Source organism: Ptychodera flava, unplaced genomic scaffold, assembly GCF_041260155.1.
Source record: "Ptychodera flava strain L36383 unplaced genomic scaffold, AS_Pfla_20210202 Scaffold_74__1_contigs__length_588402_pilon, whole genome shotgun sequence".
NCBI lineage: Eukaryota > Metazoa > Hemichordata > Enteropneusta > Ptychoderidae > Ptychodera > Ptychodera flava.
In genome coordinates this window covers 383,639-400,129 of record NW_027248396.1, presented here as the reverse complement: position 1 = coordinate 400,129, position 16,491 = coordinate 383,639, and the positions used below count along the sequence as shown (strand labels likewise).

The 16,491-nt window shown below is 36.5% G+C and overlaps 1 protein-coding gene across 1 annotated transcript; it reads right to left on the bottom strand.

Moving 5' to 3' along the window:
- Positions 1–5,249: 5,249 nt before the first annotated feature.
- LOC139128857 (piggyBac transposable element-derived protein 4-like) lies at positions 5,250–5,891 on the bottom strand. Its single transcript, XM_070694563.1, has one exon. The coding sequence runs from the start codon at positions 5,889–5,891 to the stop codon at positions 5,250–5,252; it is 642 nt and encodes a 213-aa protein (XP_070550664.1).
- Between the last annotated feature and the right edge of the window lie 10,600 nt (positions 5,892–16,491).

Below are 16,491 nucleotides of genomic sequence, written 5' to 3'. Positions count from 1 at the left end.
TGGTGTCAGTGCTTTTTGCAAACACAAACCAGCTTTATGTTTTCTTGGTTCCGTCATTGCAATGAAAACATTGTGTGCAATAGATTTAAATGAGACATTTGTATAAAAAAAAGTATTGCAAAAACCATAGACGTGCTAACAAATATTTAACTCTTTAAGTGCCCCATAGTATATGTAGAAATGCCAGGGGTCTATGGAACACTCAACTAATATTCACCACGGCACAAACAGGGGCTCTTGGTATGCAGACACTGTCTTTTCATCCCAGACAACCTATATATATTCCAAGAGGGCAATAACTAAATTTTCAGAATTTCCCCTGAAATATGTAAATTAGCTCAAAATATGCAAATTAGCTCTATTTGCATAAATTTGCAAATAAGGACAAAGTTGTAATTGAAAGGCTTTCAAACAAATTGGGAGCAGTTTTTTCATGTTTATTTATAACAACCATTTATTATTCACCCATGCATTGATGAACCTTTCACACTTTTCACCAAAAAATATGTAGATTAGATGGGAATATGCAAATTAGCATTATTTTTGTATAAATTAGTTTCATAGGAAGCGTTTCAAACAGAAATGATGCACAATTGCCGTTTTTCTCTATCACAACCATTTGTTATCTGACGCATGTATTGAACTTTTGGACTCTTTCCAAACTATGTGATTAGTCAAGAATATGCAAATTAGCAATATTTGCATAAATTTGCATCATAAATAGGGAGCTTCTAATTAGAACGCACCTTGGGGACAGGCATTTGGCCTCTCAAACTTTTACAATTCTCTTCTGATATACCATATGTGGGGGTTCATTTTAAAGCTCTTGGTGAAAGAAAACTTTTCACTGGCTTGGTTTTTCAAAATTCAAAAATTTTTATTTTTCTCCATAGAGTAAACACAGAGATGGCGGCCATTTTGAATTTCTGATATCTGTAAATCTTGGGTAATTTGTTTCTCTTGTACCAAAATTTGCACAGTGACCCCTATTTTTATTCTTGATTTTGAAAGGGAATGATTGAAAGATTCCTTGTGCCAGGAAAGTTAGAGCAAAAGTTTAAGTCTTTCACTTTCGAGGTGCATACTACCTTTATGGAGACATCATGGTTCAGTGGTTAACGTACTGGACTCACGATTGGAAGATGGTGAATTCGAGACCGGCTAGGGTAATGGACTCACATTTTGAGGATGGTGAGTTCATGACTGGCTAGCATACTGTGCTCATGATTGGAGGATGGTGAGTTCAAGACTTGAGCATCGCCATGATGGTGTGTCCTGGAGCTTTACTTCACTTCTCATTGCTTCTCCCCTATAAATATCCCTATGTATATCATGGGCCATTAGAAATATTGCAGTGCCAGTAATTTCTGTAGCTGTTCTGTATCCCACAAGCCTTCAACAAATTCGATGATCCAAGGTGGAGGTAATGATCATCCAATAAAGTAACCACACATTCCCAAATTATTGAACATATGAAATTCAGACTTTTCAACATCCATACCGGGTCTATTCGATAAATAATATTTGTTTTGGTGGCGACATTTTGAAACCAACTCAGAGCGTTTGTTTACAACTGACTCACACTTATGACAAAATCTATTCTGAAAACTGAACAGTACATTTACTATTTCACGTCTGTTTTTATTTGACAATATATTCTGGTATATGCATAATACAATGTCATTGATAAATATAATAATATTCATTACAAAATTTTTGTTGACTTGGTCATTTATATTATTTCAATAAATATCAGGAAAGTTGTAAAATTTGTAATATCTAAATCATAATAAAGTAAATAATAAGCAATGATCCAATGAAAAGTGATAACTGAACAATTTCTTTGATTTGTTCTCTTGAAATATTTGATATATAAAATCAATGCTACTTGACAATTGAAAATCAAAAAGATTCTGAACTTTGTGTGCATTGCAGCTGTTATGAGAAATTGGCTTCAAGCAAAAATACAGTAATCATATATAGCAAGGCTAACCATGACTCTCCACAAGGAAAGATTTTTTTCTGCATTTCACATGTAATGATGCAGGGCTATCTCAAATCCTTGTTAGAAGGACACAATGGCCAATTCTTGTATATTTTCTATAGATCAAGAGCACATACATCAAATTCTGTGTCATCACATCTTTCAAACACTGTCAATTATATGGCCAGGTAAATCAAAGTACACAAGTATACCGTACTAATGCAATTCATCCAACAAACAGAAGCAAGTTGTCCTCTCAATAGTTTCTAACAACACCAATGGCAAAAAGTTTACTTATTTCTTTCATATTAAAATAACCAATATACACTGCCTGACAATGCTGATTGCCTTATTTCATTTCTTTCTCTCCATACTTTTTGCCAAGTTTGAAAGAAGTAGGAAAAAAGCCTGTAAAATATGATTTTAGCCAGGAAAAAATTGAGACAAAATGGCTTCCGGCGACATATATTAGATTGTATCATGAAAAATGCTGTGTGTATAGGCAAATCATGGCATGTAAATTGTACATATGTACTTGTGTTGGTTTGAAAGAGATTGGTCCAGGCATCCCTGAGTAATGGCATTGGACATGAAAAAATTGGTATAAATAATGGATGCCTGGTAGTCATATAGTGGATTGTATCGTGAATTACAATATCATACCAGTATATTGATGGTGAAAATACAGAGATCTGATTATTCGGATTAGATTTGAAAAACATCCATTGGATGGATGAAAAAATAAATAATAAATAGATATACTATAAATACTTTGATGAATAAGTGAAGTGACATATTTGCTGATGAAGCTGTATTGTTTTCTCCATTCTTAGAAATTGTACTTACAATTACAGTGAAATGGTTTTACACAGGGACCACTAGAAAAATGAGTCATAGGTCTAGGACAAGCTGGGGAAAAAATCTGGTCATGACTTATTCTGTAAATCAGTCTGTCTAAATGTTAGTATATTGATGGTGAAAATACAGAGATCTGATTATTCGGATTAGATTTGAAAAACATCCATTGGATGGATGAAAAAATAATAATAAATAGATATACTATAAATACTTTGATGAATAAGTGAAGTGACATATTTGCTGATGAAGCTGTATTGTTTTCTCCATTCTTAGAAATTGTACTTACAATTACAGTGAAATGGTTTTACACAGGGACCACTAGAAAAATGAGTCATAGGTCTAGGACAAGCTGGGGAAAAAATCTGGTCATGACTTATTCTGTAAATCAGTCTGTCTAAATGTTAACTGAAAAATATGAAACTGCTATTGCCCAATAGGAAGCCTCGCTATAAATAAAAATGCATTTTCTAAATGGCTGTTTGTACATTTTTGAGTGTGTGATTGTCAAACCAAATACAAATTGTCACCAGTTTCATCCTGAAGGAGTGGTAACTATGAACTGTAAATGTACAAACGCCCCTACAGATGGATTTTGCAACAATTTAACATGAATCAGACAATGTTCCACCGAAAGAACATTGCAAGTGAAGAAACATGACTGGTAACCACAGGCAAATTTAGGGCAATACAGAATATCAATGTAGATACTAGATGATGTCATCACATGCACAATATTCTGATAAAAATGCTTGAAGGTATAGTGTGGAGGCACACATTGCCGGAACTAATACCATGAAAATTCAAGATGCAGCAATGTATGTGGAATATTGGAATGTAAAAAGGAAAATTCATATGTTCACTTTTCTAGAAGAGCAGATGCTTTTGAAAGAAAAGAAAAACAGGAACTGGGTCACAAAATGGAGATTGCTACAACAAACAAGTATAGCATAAATTTACATTATTTCACTGCAATGAGTGTATTACAGAAAATACTGGCATATCCATTAGATGACTGATAACTGCAAATCAGTCAGAAATAACCAACATAACTGTGATGAGAATTGGTGATCAATGAACGTGGTGTTTGTCAATGCTGATCACAAAGTGACATATGTGTAAGGTCAATAAACTCAATTGAAGTCATTCAAATTTTTTCTGCTCAACAAACATCAAACATAGGGATAATACTGATGTGTGTTAAATTTATTTCAGGATGAATAATTAGACAAGGAAATTTCTGAAAGATGATAATTTCATTTTGTTTTGAATTATGGTTTTTCAGCTGTTGCATATAAATTTCAGACCAGGCTCACTAGATCAATTTTCACGAAGATCCTTGGACCTAAATTGATTTTTCAAGATCTTTCAAAGATTGTATGAACCCTGTACATGTGATGACACATATTATGGCATGTCAATGATCTATGATGGTCAATTATCCATGACAATTATGACGTGGAATGCAGTCTCTGTGCAGTCCATTATTACAATTAGTGCAAACAGTCCTTGATCGATGCCGGACGCCAGTAGGACGATTGGAGCATACGCAGCAATCTCGCTCTCTGTGACCTGGCAGTCTTCTCAGTTGACCCATGTTGTTGTTGTTGTTATTGTCATTGTTATGTTCTTCATCATCACCATTACGAGTAGCCATGTGCTCTACTACTAACGCTTCAATCACCTCCTTGTAGAACTCTTCACGGGTAAATATGTGCTGATCAGTTGTGTTTTGCTTGTAGATAATGTACGCATTCAGCATCATTCTGTGAAGAATGTTAAATACCATCTTCTTCCAGTATTTCATGGATTTGCGTTCATCATTGTAAGCAAAGAGCATCATGTCACTGATGTCTACCACACATGTACTTGTTGTATGTTGTAACGATGACAGGTTTAGGAGGGTTGTTATGATCTGGGTCATTCTGAGCTGGCTCATGAGTTGACAACATCAGTACTGGTTTGGGTTTTGATAGCTTTTCACGGTAGGCAGCACATAAGACCTCACCCTGTCTGGCATACACTGTTTCACCAACCTGGGGACGGGCATTTCTTATCATGGCAGGAATGAATCTTCTATTATGGCGAAGCGTTCCAGTCAGGTAGGTTTCCATGTCAAGCAGGTCTCGTGCGAGTGGAACACTAGTATAGAAGTTGTCGACCACTACATGATGAGATTTCCTCAATAACCGAGCTTCTCTGAGTAAATCAATGACAACATCATAGCCTAATCCATTTTCTCCACCTCGGTCTCGCCTGGCACCACCATATGCACGGAGTTGTAAATTATACCCAGTTGACGCCTCACATACTATCCATAATTTCATGCCAAACCTGTGATGATGTTTGTTTGGCATAAACTGGATAAGGTCACATCGATTTCTACTACCAACCATGCTTTCATCAATACTCAACATTTCCTTGGTTTGTAGTGTTGTTTGAACTTTCTGTTACAGTGGTCAATCAAGTTCTGGAATTTATTTCGTGGATCGTGTCCAACTTCACCTCTGTCAGGAATTGCACGATTGTCAACAATGTGGAAAAACTTCAGCAAAAGTTGGAATCTGTTTCTTGAAAAAATCTTCCGGAACCAAGGTGTTGATTGAGAGCGGTACTTTACCTCCCAGTAGTCGGCAATTCGATTTTTCTGAATCAGACCCATGTCCAAAATTATTGCAACAAACGCTTTGATTTCACTGACCGTCGTCGTACCACCAGCACGTATCCATCGCCAGACTCTGGATGCGTGGCCCAAGGCTCTGTGATTGCGCTCGATAAAACTGGCGGCATAACGATTGGTTTCGATTACAAATGATCTGACAAGTTCAATTGTAAAGAATAGCTCAAAGTAGGCAAGAGGGCTGGCATCTCTCGATGGTGGACGGACGGGGCCCGTAGCTTCTTGAAAAATTACATGGTCACGAGCTGGCTCAGGCGGAAACACACGAAACCATGGATTGGGAGGCCTTTGATCAAATTCCTCACCTTCTGAATCAGTATCGCTGGGTGCCTGTAAATCTAAGGCGTCACTGACATCGCTTTCCGAAGACATTTCTTATCGATGAAAAAAGAAAACTGCACCGGCGAAGCAGACTACAAAATGTCAGCAAACCGTCCGCCATGTTCTCTGAGTGACGTCGTATCAACCCGTGACCCCTATGACCTCTCAGGTAAATTACATATATGCGCACGTTCCAAGCCCAAAAAAACACAAAAGCGTAATTTAGATGAACTTTGCGTTTATGAAGGGAATTTCGCCGTTTTAGACGAGGAAATCCGACATTTTCACAAAACTGTACTTCATTACAAGGACGTTGCAAAGGTCGGCCGATCGATCGGCCCGTGGCAATTTGCATAACAACAGGTGGGCCGATCGATCGGCCCGGGGGCACTCAAAGTGTTAATATAGCGCAACGAGCCTCCGCGGAATCAGATTTCTTAGTTTACTGATTTCAACACATTGGCGACATTTCTTCACTTTTGTCTCTTGGAACAACTTTTTTACCAAGCCATTAAAGGATCTTCCCCCAGAAATCAAATAATTCTCCCCTAATATCAAGAAAACAGTATAATCTCAGTATGTAACTCTGAAGGTGTAACTGTATGATCGTGAAAAAAACGAAACCTACAACACCCATTTATATTCAATTAGTTTCTATTTATTAATATTTTATCGGTTGATTGATACGTTTTTGGTTGACCTGATGCATTTTCAGTACATTTGAATCTTTAGTTTTTGACTTGGCTACGTTATTGGTTGATATATACATTATTGGTTAAATTGATAAGTCATCGGTTGATTTGATATGTTACTGTTTACTTGGCTACATTAAGGGTTGATTGATACGCTATCTATCTATCTATGAATCTATCCTTCGATAGATCATTCAATCCATCGATCAACACACACATATACACACACATATATCAATCGTTTTGTCAATCAATCCATTTATTCAATCATTCAATCGATAGAAAGATCGATCAATTAATAGATCAATGCATTGATCGATGAATTTATCTTTATCGATTATCAATTGATTGATATCGATTGATCGAGAATAGATCTATCTCCATGAATCTATTCCGATTAATCACTTGACCCAATACGTTATCAGTTGATTCGATACGTTAGAGGTAAATTTATTGATATGTTAAAGGGAAGGAAAAGTTACTACCTATCGGTAAATTTTAACAACGTTATCGCATAGACAAATTACGACGTTATCGGTTCGTTACTACTTTTTTTGTAATGTTTACTACGTTATCGGTTAGTTACTACATTGTCGGTTGTAACACGCTCCTGCCAGTCTCTAAAGCCTCCTTTATCTCTTCCATCACAATGCCAAGCATATTGCAGTACAGCTACTAGGGTTTATATCAATAAAATAGCCCTGGACGGTGAGGGTGGTAGGCCTCGCCTGGGAGTAATGATGATGGGAGTGTTTTTTTGTTGGGCATAAAAGTTCATAAGCTCAATAATTAAAATTTAAACTTAAACGTTGGTGTTATCACGACCTGTACGAGAACCCCCACGCCCCATCCCATTGAGGAGAATGCACGGGGAAACCGCCCGTCTCCATCCCACCCAAAGGGTGTTGATTTGCTTATTGTTGTGAATTAATGTTCAAAAGCAATAAACTGCACTAGACCCCAAATCTGTAATACTACTAACGGTACCTATATTTTCTATTCAGGTGAATTAATGTTTTACGTATCATACCCGAAGCAAAATTTTGTCTTATACTAAAGTGTTTCAGGAAAGTGTAGGATGGCATAAGAGTGAATAGGAAAAGACGAAGGTGCAGAGTGATTGATCTAATTATTGTAAAATTTTGCTGTATACTCATTGAAACAGTAGCTGTAGGAGCTTGGCCTTTATGCTATGTGTACGCTTGAATCTTACCATATCTTGTACTCCTGGTACGATATTAATAAGGTGCGATTTATGCTCATGGTAACCGCTCACAAACATGTAGAAATGAAGTTACTGAAGGGCAGATTTCCAGACTGACCATTCCCAACTTCGGAAAAAAAAACAAGAAAAGAAACGTTTGTGACTGGAATTATTATGCAAAATATATATTTGTATACTGCAAATGGACACACTAAAATCATTTCTATTTCAATATTCGTCACCACATGATCTTACGTTTAAGCAAGATTCTTTTCTCTTTTGTCGTTGTTGATTAATATTGACTTCCAGCTGTGAATTAGAAAACATATTGCGTATGTACACTCAAAGCTCAAAATTAACAAACACTGTGAATAGGCCAATTCACTGGAATTGTCGTTAGGATCAATGCCCCTTAATCCCTAAAAACACTTAGTCGTATTCAAATATTCTGTTATTTTCAATTTTACTTTACTTATGTTAATTATAATGATGCCATGAAATGTAAAAACGAAACGATTGATTTATGTTTGCCTTTTTATGTATTCGTTCCGACTCTTGAAAAATTGTGAATACTATTACAAAATGACACTTAACACGGTCAAATGGCAAGGCAGAACAAATAAGGGAGAATAAGTCAAAACATACACAATAGGATAGTCTGTCATGTTTTAGTATATAACACTTTCACAAGATTTGCTCTTTAGCAGTATAGATCAGGTAAGAGCTACATGTACATGCATTTATTTAAAACATATTTGAAAGGTAATATGGTTGAGTTCATGACAATCTATGTTATGTCTCTTCTCTTTAAATAAATGTGACATAAAATGTATTAAACATCAATTGATTTGTCTCTCCAACAGTCTACAATTTAAGAACTAATTTCAGATTGTGTTTATCGTGATATAATTATATATTGCCGATTATGACGCCGACTTCCGTTTTCATTTATGTTAAAATAGAGCTTGTTCTTAGACTAACCTTTTCTTTAATACATGTATGATAACGTTCTCCCACGTAACATGATTAGGAGCTACATTATAGCCACCACTGGAAGCTGCAGCGAACATTTTCATGGTAAAGTAAGAGCGAACTGTGCAAAGCATGAGCAAACTTAGACAATTGCAGAGCAACACACGTTGTTCTCTCTTATATAGTGTAGTTGTTGCAGGTTAGGGACATTTCGAAAATAAATGCTCATGACCGATCGATCGTGCACAGGCTTTTGATTGACTTTCAATTTCCTGGTATTTAATGCAATATTAAGATTCTGATAATTATAACTTAAATAATCATGTACGGGTAAGATAAGTCAAAATGATCTCTCCAGTGCAACAGATGATTGGAAAACAAGACGCCATCTCTTACTTGAATAATATTTGAAAAACATCAGTTAGATTAAAATTCTATCTCAGACATGTCTTCCCTTTTCAGTGTTTCAGTAGCGTTGTAATTTTGTATGACTGCATTCACCTTATAAACGTTGGAAAATATCATTCGAAATAATAAAATATGTTAAACACTAGTTTACGATTGTACATTTCCATATCTTTCAAATCAGAAACAATGTACTCTTTTTTTATTTATACAAAGATACCATTTCCAGTATGATTCAAAATGTTTAATCAATAAAGATTTTTTAAAATTAATCAGTCTTTGAGTTATTCAGAGAGAAGGAGAATAGAAATAAATTCAATACTAATTTGCATAACCTCATTTATCTTCTTAAAGTAACTTGGATAAACATATAATATACTTCTGTTGGGAATACGACATAAGTTGAATGTTACTGACAAAATTGATGCGTTGAAAAAGACAACACCAGTAATATGGCGGAGTAAAACAGGATATTGCATTTTTCATGCAACAACGGACATCACTTCTTGGTCTTTTGCCCAGGTGACCATGTATCTTTCTTTCATGAATTTGACTTTGTTGAGTACTGGTGTAGCGGTGGTTTGTTGTCTGTTCTATTATGGTTTGTGCATATAACTATTGTATTAACAATTTTGACCTTGTTTTATCGGACTGTGAATGAGTATAATTGCGATTATTATACATAACCATTAATCATTAGGTAAATATAACTCACCTTTAGGTCTTGTACACTTATTATTTTCCAGGAAATATATATCAGGAATCGTATGGTTCACAGATCTCACACAATATCCGAACAGAATGCCAGTGAAATATGACAAAACAGCTACAACCATTATGGAGAATACCGCGCTTTTCGGATTCCATGCTGAGTCTGCAGTACAAAACACACTCAGTCAGTTTTTAGAATACTTTAGATTATGTCAGTAATTTTTGTATGAACTACCAGTGTCTTTCAGTCCCTGTATAATACGAGACCTGTACAGGATTACAACATTCTTCTGAATATTTTCAGGTATTTAGATGGCTCTGATATAAAATTAATACATACATATTGCAGTCATATACCTGTGGATGTAGTTGTCTCCGAGTCTTTTTACAGCAAGTTAAGGGGATATTTATCCAGTATGTCACAACATATACGTTTACTGCCGTCTTTATTTGATTCTCCGTTTGTTAAGAAGATAAAACTTGTCATTTTGTTGATTTTTTTGATTCTCTATGAACTTATCTTGTCAATGTTATCTTGAGGGCAATCAAGGAAAAGACACGTCCATATAATAAAACTATTTGCTGGAGTACATTCCAATGCCGACTCTGTATGTAAATTTAAAAAAAATAATAATAGACCTGTACAGAATCATCACATTCTCCTAAATGTCTTCAGGTAATTTGGATGTCTCCGACATAGATTAATAGTGACACTGCGACCATATATACCTTTGAAGGTACCTGTCTTCGATTCTTTGTCCAATAAGTTAGGGGGAGATTTCTGCAGTATTTCATTGCTTGCATGCTTGATGTCGTCTTGTTTTAATTTCCCGTCTGTTAAGAAGACAAATATTGTCCTTTTGCTTATGTTGTTGATTTAGTTATTTGACATACGTTGATTCAGAAAAAAAATATAGTATGCAAGAGGGCAATATCTTAATATATACAGACTCAGATCAGCTTCGAACGAGATTCAAGCGCAATTCAGGAATTTTTAATCGAAAACAAACAAACAAACAACAAATAAACAAACAAACAAATAACAAAAAACCATATGATGTTTCTCTTTAGAGACGCACAATTCTGAAACATTGTATTTCAGACACAAGTGTTAGTTATAGGAAGTTGTCAATATTTCAGCTCTAAACTGTACTTTAACTTTTTTTAAACATGTACCTTTCGTGGAATCTGTCTGTGATTCTTTAAAGCGATGAGTAAGACGTTTCATGGCGGCATCTCTTTCTTTGGTGACTCTCAATAACTCTATACTCTTCATAGCTATCTCCTGTTCTAAGTGTTTGCATTTTACCTGTAATACTTTAGATTTGAGAGACTCTTCTCCAACTCGATCTGTGAATTTTGAGGAGATACAAATTCAAATGATCGTCAATTAAACGGTTTTTTTTATATCATCGTATTGTTTATATTGCAAAATATACACTGTAATTTTAAAGTTACCAGACAAGAAGATGCAATTCCACTAGCAATGCACTATAAAGCACAAACAACCAGCATCAATCTATCAATTACTTTTAATCTCTGCGAGGAATTGCCACAGTGACGCCTAACGCTCATTGCCAAAAGACCAAGTTAATTTTGGAAATAGTGAGTTTCTCAAATTATTTCAATACAATTTTGTACAGGTGAAGAAAGTTAGTGTGACGGTACCTAGCCTCTACTTGATAACATTTTACACGTGTCACTTCAATTGAAGACGCCTTTCCCCGAATAGCTATCTCTTTATTTGACCTCTGGATTGAAGAAAACCTGATTAGGCTTCGTTCACAAAAAAAAAAAAAAAAAAAAAAAAAAAAAACGGTGACGGGGCTTGGGAAATGTCGATATGTTTCAACACCCCTAATTATCATGTAGCTGCACGCAAAGGAAGAAAACACATTGGACAGTTCTGCTCGCGGATGATCGACACTACTTGTTATTAGCAGTTTGTAGAGCCATATTCCTTAGACAAATCTTAATTTGATTTATTTATTTCTAAACGCATCAGTTGACTTTTTGGATTTATCAATCACAGCCGACCTGAGTTAATCCGACTCTAGAAAAGTCAATGGCACCTGCTTAAGAGGACACAGAATGACGACCATGAGAGAGTACGCAAATTGAGGGTTCTTGGCTACATTGTGCAAAATTGTTAAAAAAAGGAGCAAGGCGACCGAACAAATACTATTTTATAAAGTCCAAGACATAGTGACTTATATGCTTTTACAAAAATGACAATATTGGACGGTTAAAATATACCATTAAATAAACGTTTGAATTATTCTCTAATTTATTTTTGTGTAATCATGCAAAATTGGTTGAAAGAAAATCTTTTAATTTGGTCACACATTTTTATTGAAATAAATGACTTTATTTTTCAAATTTTCACTTTTGTGTTATTTTACGATGAGAATGCGAAAATTTAGAAAATCAAGAATGGTGACTCATCTTTTTTCTTTATCTGAATGTTTGAACCATGGTTCTCATATGCTAAAATTCAAAATCCCTGATAACTGTCATGTCTCCTGGTCTTCCATGTGTTGCTCTCCTGCCCTATCTTCATTATAAGTATGTTTCACTGTCATGAGCGACATATGACCCAAACTCTTCATCGACTGCGTCATAGTTAGAGCTATCTGTGTCAACGTCGGTATGCAGTTAGAGTGACACTTTCCGTATGAGGTAGCAGCTTCTGCCTCGTTACAAGGCGTACTTGTATTTTTTACAAAAAAGAATCATACATGTTTAGATTTTTTCGAGATAAAATTCACAAAATCGGAGAAAATGTGTCTAGATTTTATTAATTATTGCTAACATGAGAACAAGCGAGTAACATAAAATGCTATTCTTTTTTATTAAACTTACTTACAAAACTTGGCCTCGAGGCTTCGGATCGAAAAAAGTGAAAACGAGAACAAAAATTCAGGTGCCCCCTTATAGGCAGTCCAAAACTTTCAAGCCCACCCTCGACTTCCCCTAAGATTTTTGCCCCCCCCCCCCTGAATTCGTCAGGCCCCCTCACCGTATTTGTGAATGCAGCCTTACGATGCTTTCGTTTCCAAAAGAAACATTTATTGCTGGGTTCAATGAGACAATCGCAGGTAGCAGGGAGAGAGACACACGCAAACACTTACACTTACACAACCAAAAGCCTATTTTCTGTATGCGTGTGGTGGTCCATTTTTGTTTAACAGGAGACTTAGTTTCATTATGGGGATGGGGATTTTTCTTACCCTCACTTGAGTCTAGTATACTTGCAGTCATAAAGGCAACAAAATTATCGTTGCTTTGCTCTAAAACTCCGACGACCTTTTCCTTTATGTGCTCTCTTATTATCTTTGTACGTTGAAATGCTGTCGAGCTTTTGATTATGACTGACACTATTCGGCCTTTCAAATCCTGTGGATCTTCAACCATATCTATCGCACATTCTGTCGCTTCGAGCTTATTAATGAGTTTACAGACAATCTCATCACTGCAAGATCCTTGAGGATAGATTACGGGTAACGCTGCGCACATAGCTGCCAGAGTGAGGTTACCATAACTTGTCGTAGATGGCGGAATTAATACAAGATGAGATGACATCAGTTCACTGTTCAGTTCTTCAGTACTTGTCACGATTTTAGGCGTGATCTTCAATCTTGAGCTGCGTGTCAGCTTCTTTTCTATCTCTTTTCCCTTATTTGGTGGCATTCCTATTATTTTCCATACAGTCGATGTTTTGTTGAACTCATATATTAGTTCAGCAGCATCATTTACCGCCTTGATAACAACATCAAGTTTTTCGGGATCTTCAAACTCGTATTCCTGGACAACGGATATAATTTTGAATTTTTCGCCTTTGAGTACCGGCAGTATATCTGATCCGGAAGCCGCTAAGTATTCTTCGTTTATCATCGGATAAATAAGCGCTGATTTGTTTTAGGATAACGTCGCTTGTATTCCGCGAAAACTCTCTTTTGGACTGAAATGAACACTTTACATTCTTAAATTCAACTGACATCATTCGCTTTCGAAATTCCAGTTCCTCTTTACTGCTACCAACGATCAAAGACGTGATGTCATCTTCATCAAAGAGATTGATCAGAAAGCAAGACGCCTTTGGAACACCTTACTCCGGATTTTGAAGGTTGGTATTGAGGTGAACGCACTGAAGCCAAACACTAATTTGACATTTGCCAACTCTTCCAAATGTGGATAGTGTTCATTGTGGTAAAACAACCAATCGCTATTTGGCTCCTTGAATTCAAATATGCCTGTTGTTTTTGGAAGCTCAAGGGTTACACCAAGCTTTTCCGCCTCCTCTTCTTCTTCTGGTGATGCTTGCACAGCAGTACAATGGACAGATATTCGCATGTACTGTAATAGTTGGATCACTAGATGAAGTGCGTCGGTGAATCCTCCATGAATTGATGGACCCCATCGGTCACTCACGATTAACGCTTTGACTGCCAAATTGCTGTCAAAAAAGGAGAGAAAAAAAAGTTTGGCTTCCCTTTTATAATTATTGGGTATAAAAACAGTTTGATTTTTAAAAACATCGCAACGACCTCATCGATTCTTGCATGTCTCTCCTAACAAAATACTTTTGACTTATGGCTTCAACAGAACCTGTTTTGCAATCACATAATCATATATAATCATATATAATCATAACGGAATTGAAATATTTGATATACCATGTAAATTGGTGATCGTCAAGTGAATTTATGACTTAAAGGGGTATATAAACTATTGGCTCTTTTATGTTTGTCTATCTTCGAGTCATTGGACATTTTGGATCTGCAAGTCTAACAGGAAATATGCCTGCTCTCAGGCAGATTACATTAATATTGATGATGAGACAATATAATGTTTTCAAACTTATTTGATTTGAAGAATGAATGGCCATTTTGTCGATTCAACTTTGATCTAACACACGTCGTGGTAATTCCAATTTGATAAGCCTAGGAGTCTCACAGGCGTATTACAAACATGGAGATGTTTATTATTCTTTACGGTCCTGATACGGCTTTTGCGGCCCGAGGTCGTACGGCGAAGGGCCCAAGTTAGTCTGGCAGAGACCCTGCGATTCGCGTTCTTCCCTGTAGGAACACGCGCGCGCTCTTCAGGGACGCGACGCGGATCCCAGGGCCTGCCTAATCCGTGTACACCACACATTCATTAATCAAAAAATTGGCAAGTTCCATAGCCAAATAAAATTAAAAATGAAAAATAAAAACATACCGCGTATATAAGTCTACCAGCTACTAGTATATATTCTCTCCACCCAGTTAGATAGGTGTTTCTTTTGACGTCACCACCCTTATGAATATTCATATACTTGCCAGAACTGACAGTCGCTGTGTCTGGCATCGCGTGCTCACAGCTGCACAGCGTAGCCTTCGAATGCAGGCCCACCCACGGGCACTCTGTTCTTCTGAATTGATAGTCTGAATAAACTAAAGCAGCTTCTTTATATAAATACGAACTTTGATGATAACTTTGATGATAACTGTGTAAGAAATTTATGACACAGGGCCGTTCAGATTGAAATGCCGACTTAGCTACAAAACCAGATCAAGGTCGGACGTGTCTACGGGAACGTCACAAGCGACCACATCGACCGTATTCTTTCGATGCTAAACGCCGCGGCGGAACAGCGCACGCATATTATGACAGAACCCCATGGCGAGAGAGTGCAAGCGCGCCGTACCAGCAGTATTTGCACGAATGTTTGCGGGGGATCCGGCGGTCGTGCTTTCACGAGCGCAGCGAGTGAAAGGACAGCCGGATTCAACGCAAACACGAGTAACACAATTGGAACTATTTTGTGATTATAAGATCTTGCGCATTTTGTTATAATCTATTTAAAAATCATCAATCTAACAGTGCTTTTGTGTGAAGATGCGGTCCAATTTCGTAAATTATTGATCATTGCACAATCATCAAATACATCTCCTACACATTTTACAATTTTGTCTAGCTTCTCGCACTCTCAGGAAAGGAGAACCCATTAAATGTAACTGATTTGTCAATTTTGTTCAGGTTTAAGTGAAATACAAATTCCCTTTCCAAGGTTGATTTGTAGGCATTTGCTATTCTCACCAAATGATGTATGATAAAATTGTAAAGTTTTGATGGGAAAATGGCCTTCTACCTTTACCCGTGTCAGTTCTGCAGTGGTGTTTGTTTTGTTGGTGATTTATCTTTCAAATGATTTGGTAGATGCTAAGAAAATGTCTTGTACATGTATTCATTGCATATACAAGGAAATGAGACCTGGTAATTTGATGAAATTACCCTTATCTTGTGAGTGTGCTAATTAATGCTGGAAAATTTTGAAAAATCACTGAAATATTTCAGTCCTTCTTTTAAAAATTATCTTTTGTTGGTAGATGCAAAGAAATTAAATCAATATCATCTGTCTGTTGAAACCTTAAAATATTAACGCTAGAACAAACAGTTGTTGTCTGGAATTTTTAGAGATGGTCAGAGATGTCTTTGAAGCTTTCAGGGACCACTCTGGGGAGACCCTAAATCTTTTAGAGACCACACTGATGTGACCTTGAAACTTTCAGAGACCACCCAGATGGGTCCTTGAAACTTTCGGGGACCACCCAGATGGGTCCTTGAAACTTTCAGGGACCACTCAGATGTGCCCCTGAATCTTTCAAGGACTATCCCGATG

Coding starts and splice junctions, on each gene's coding strand:
- LOC139128857 (XM_070694563.1), bottom strand. CDS start 5,891: ATGTCTTCGGAAAGCGATGTCAGTGACGCCTTAGATTTACAGGCACCC.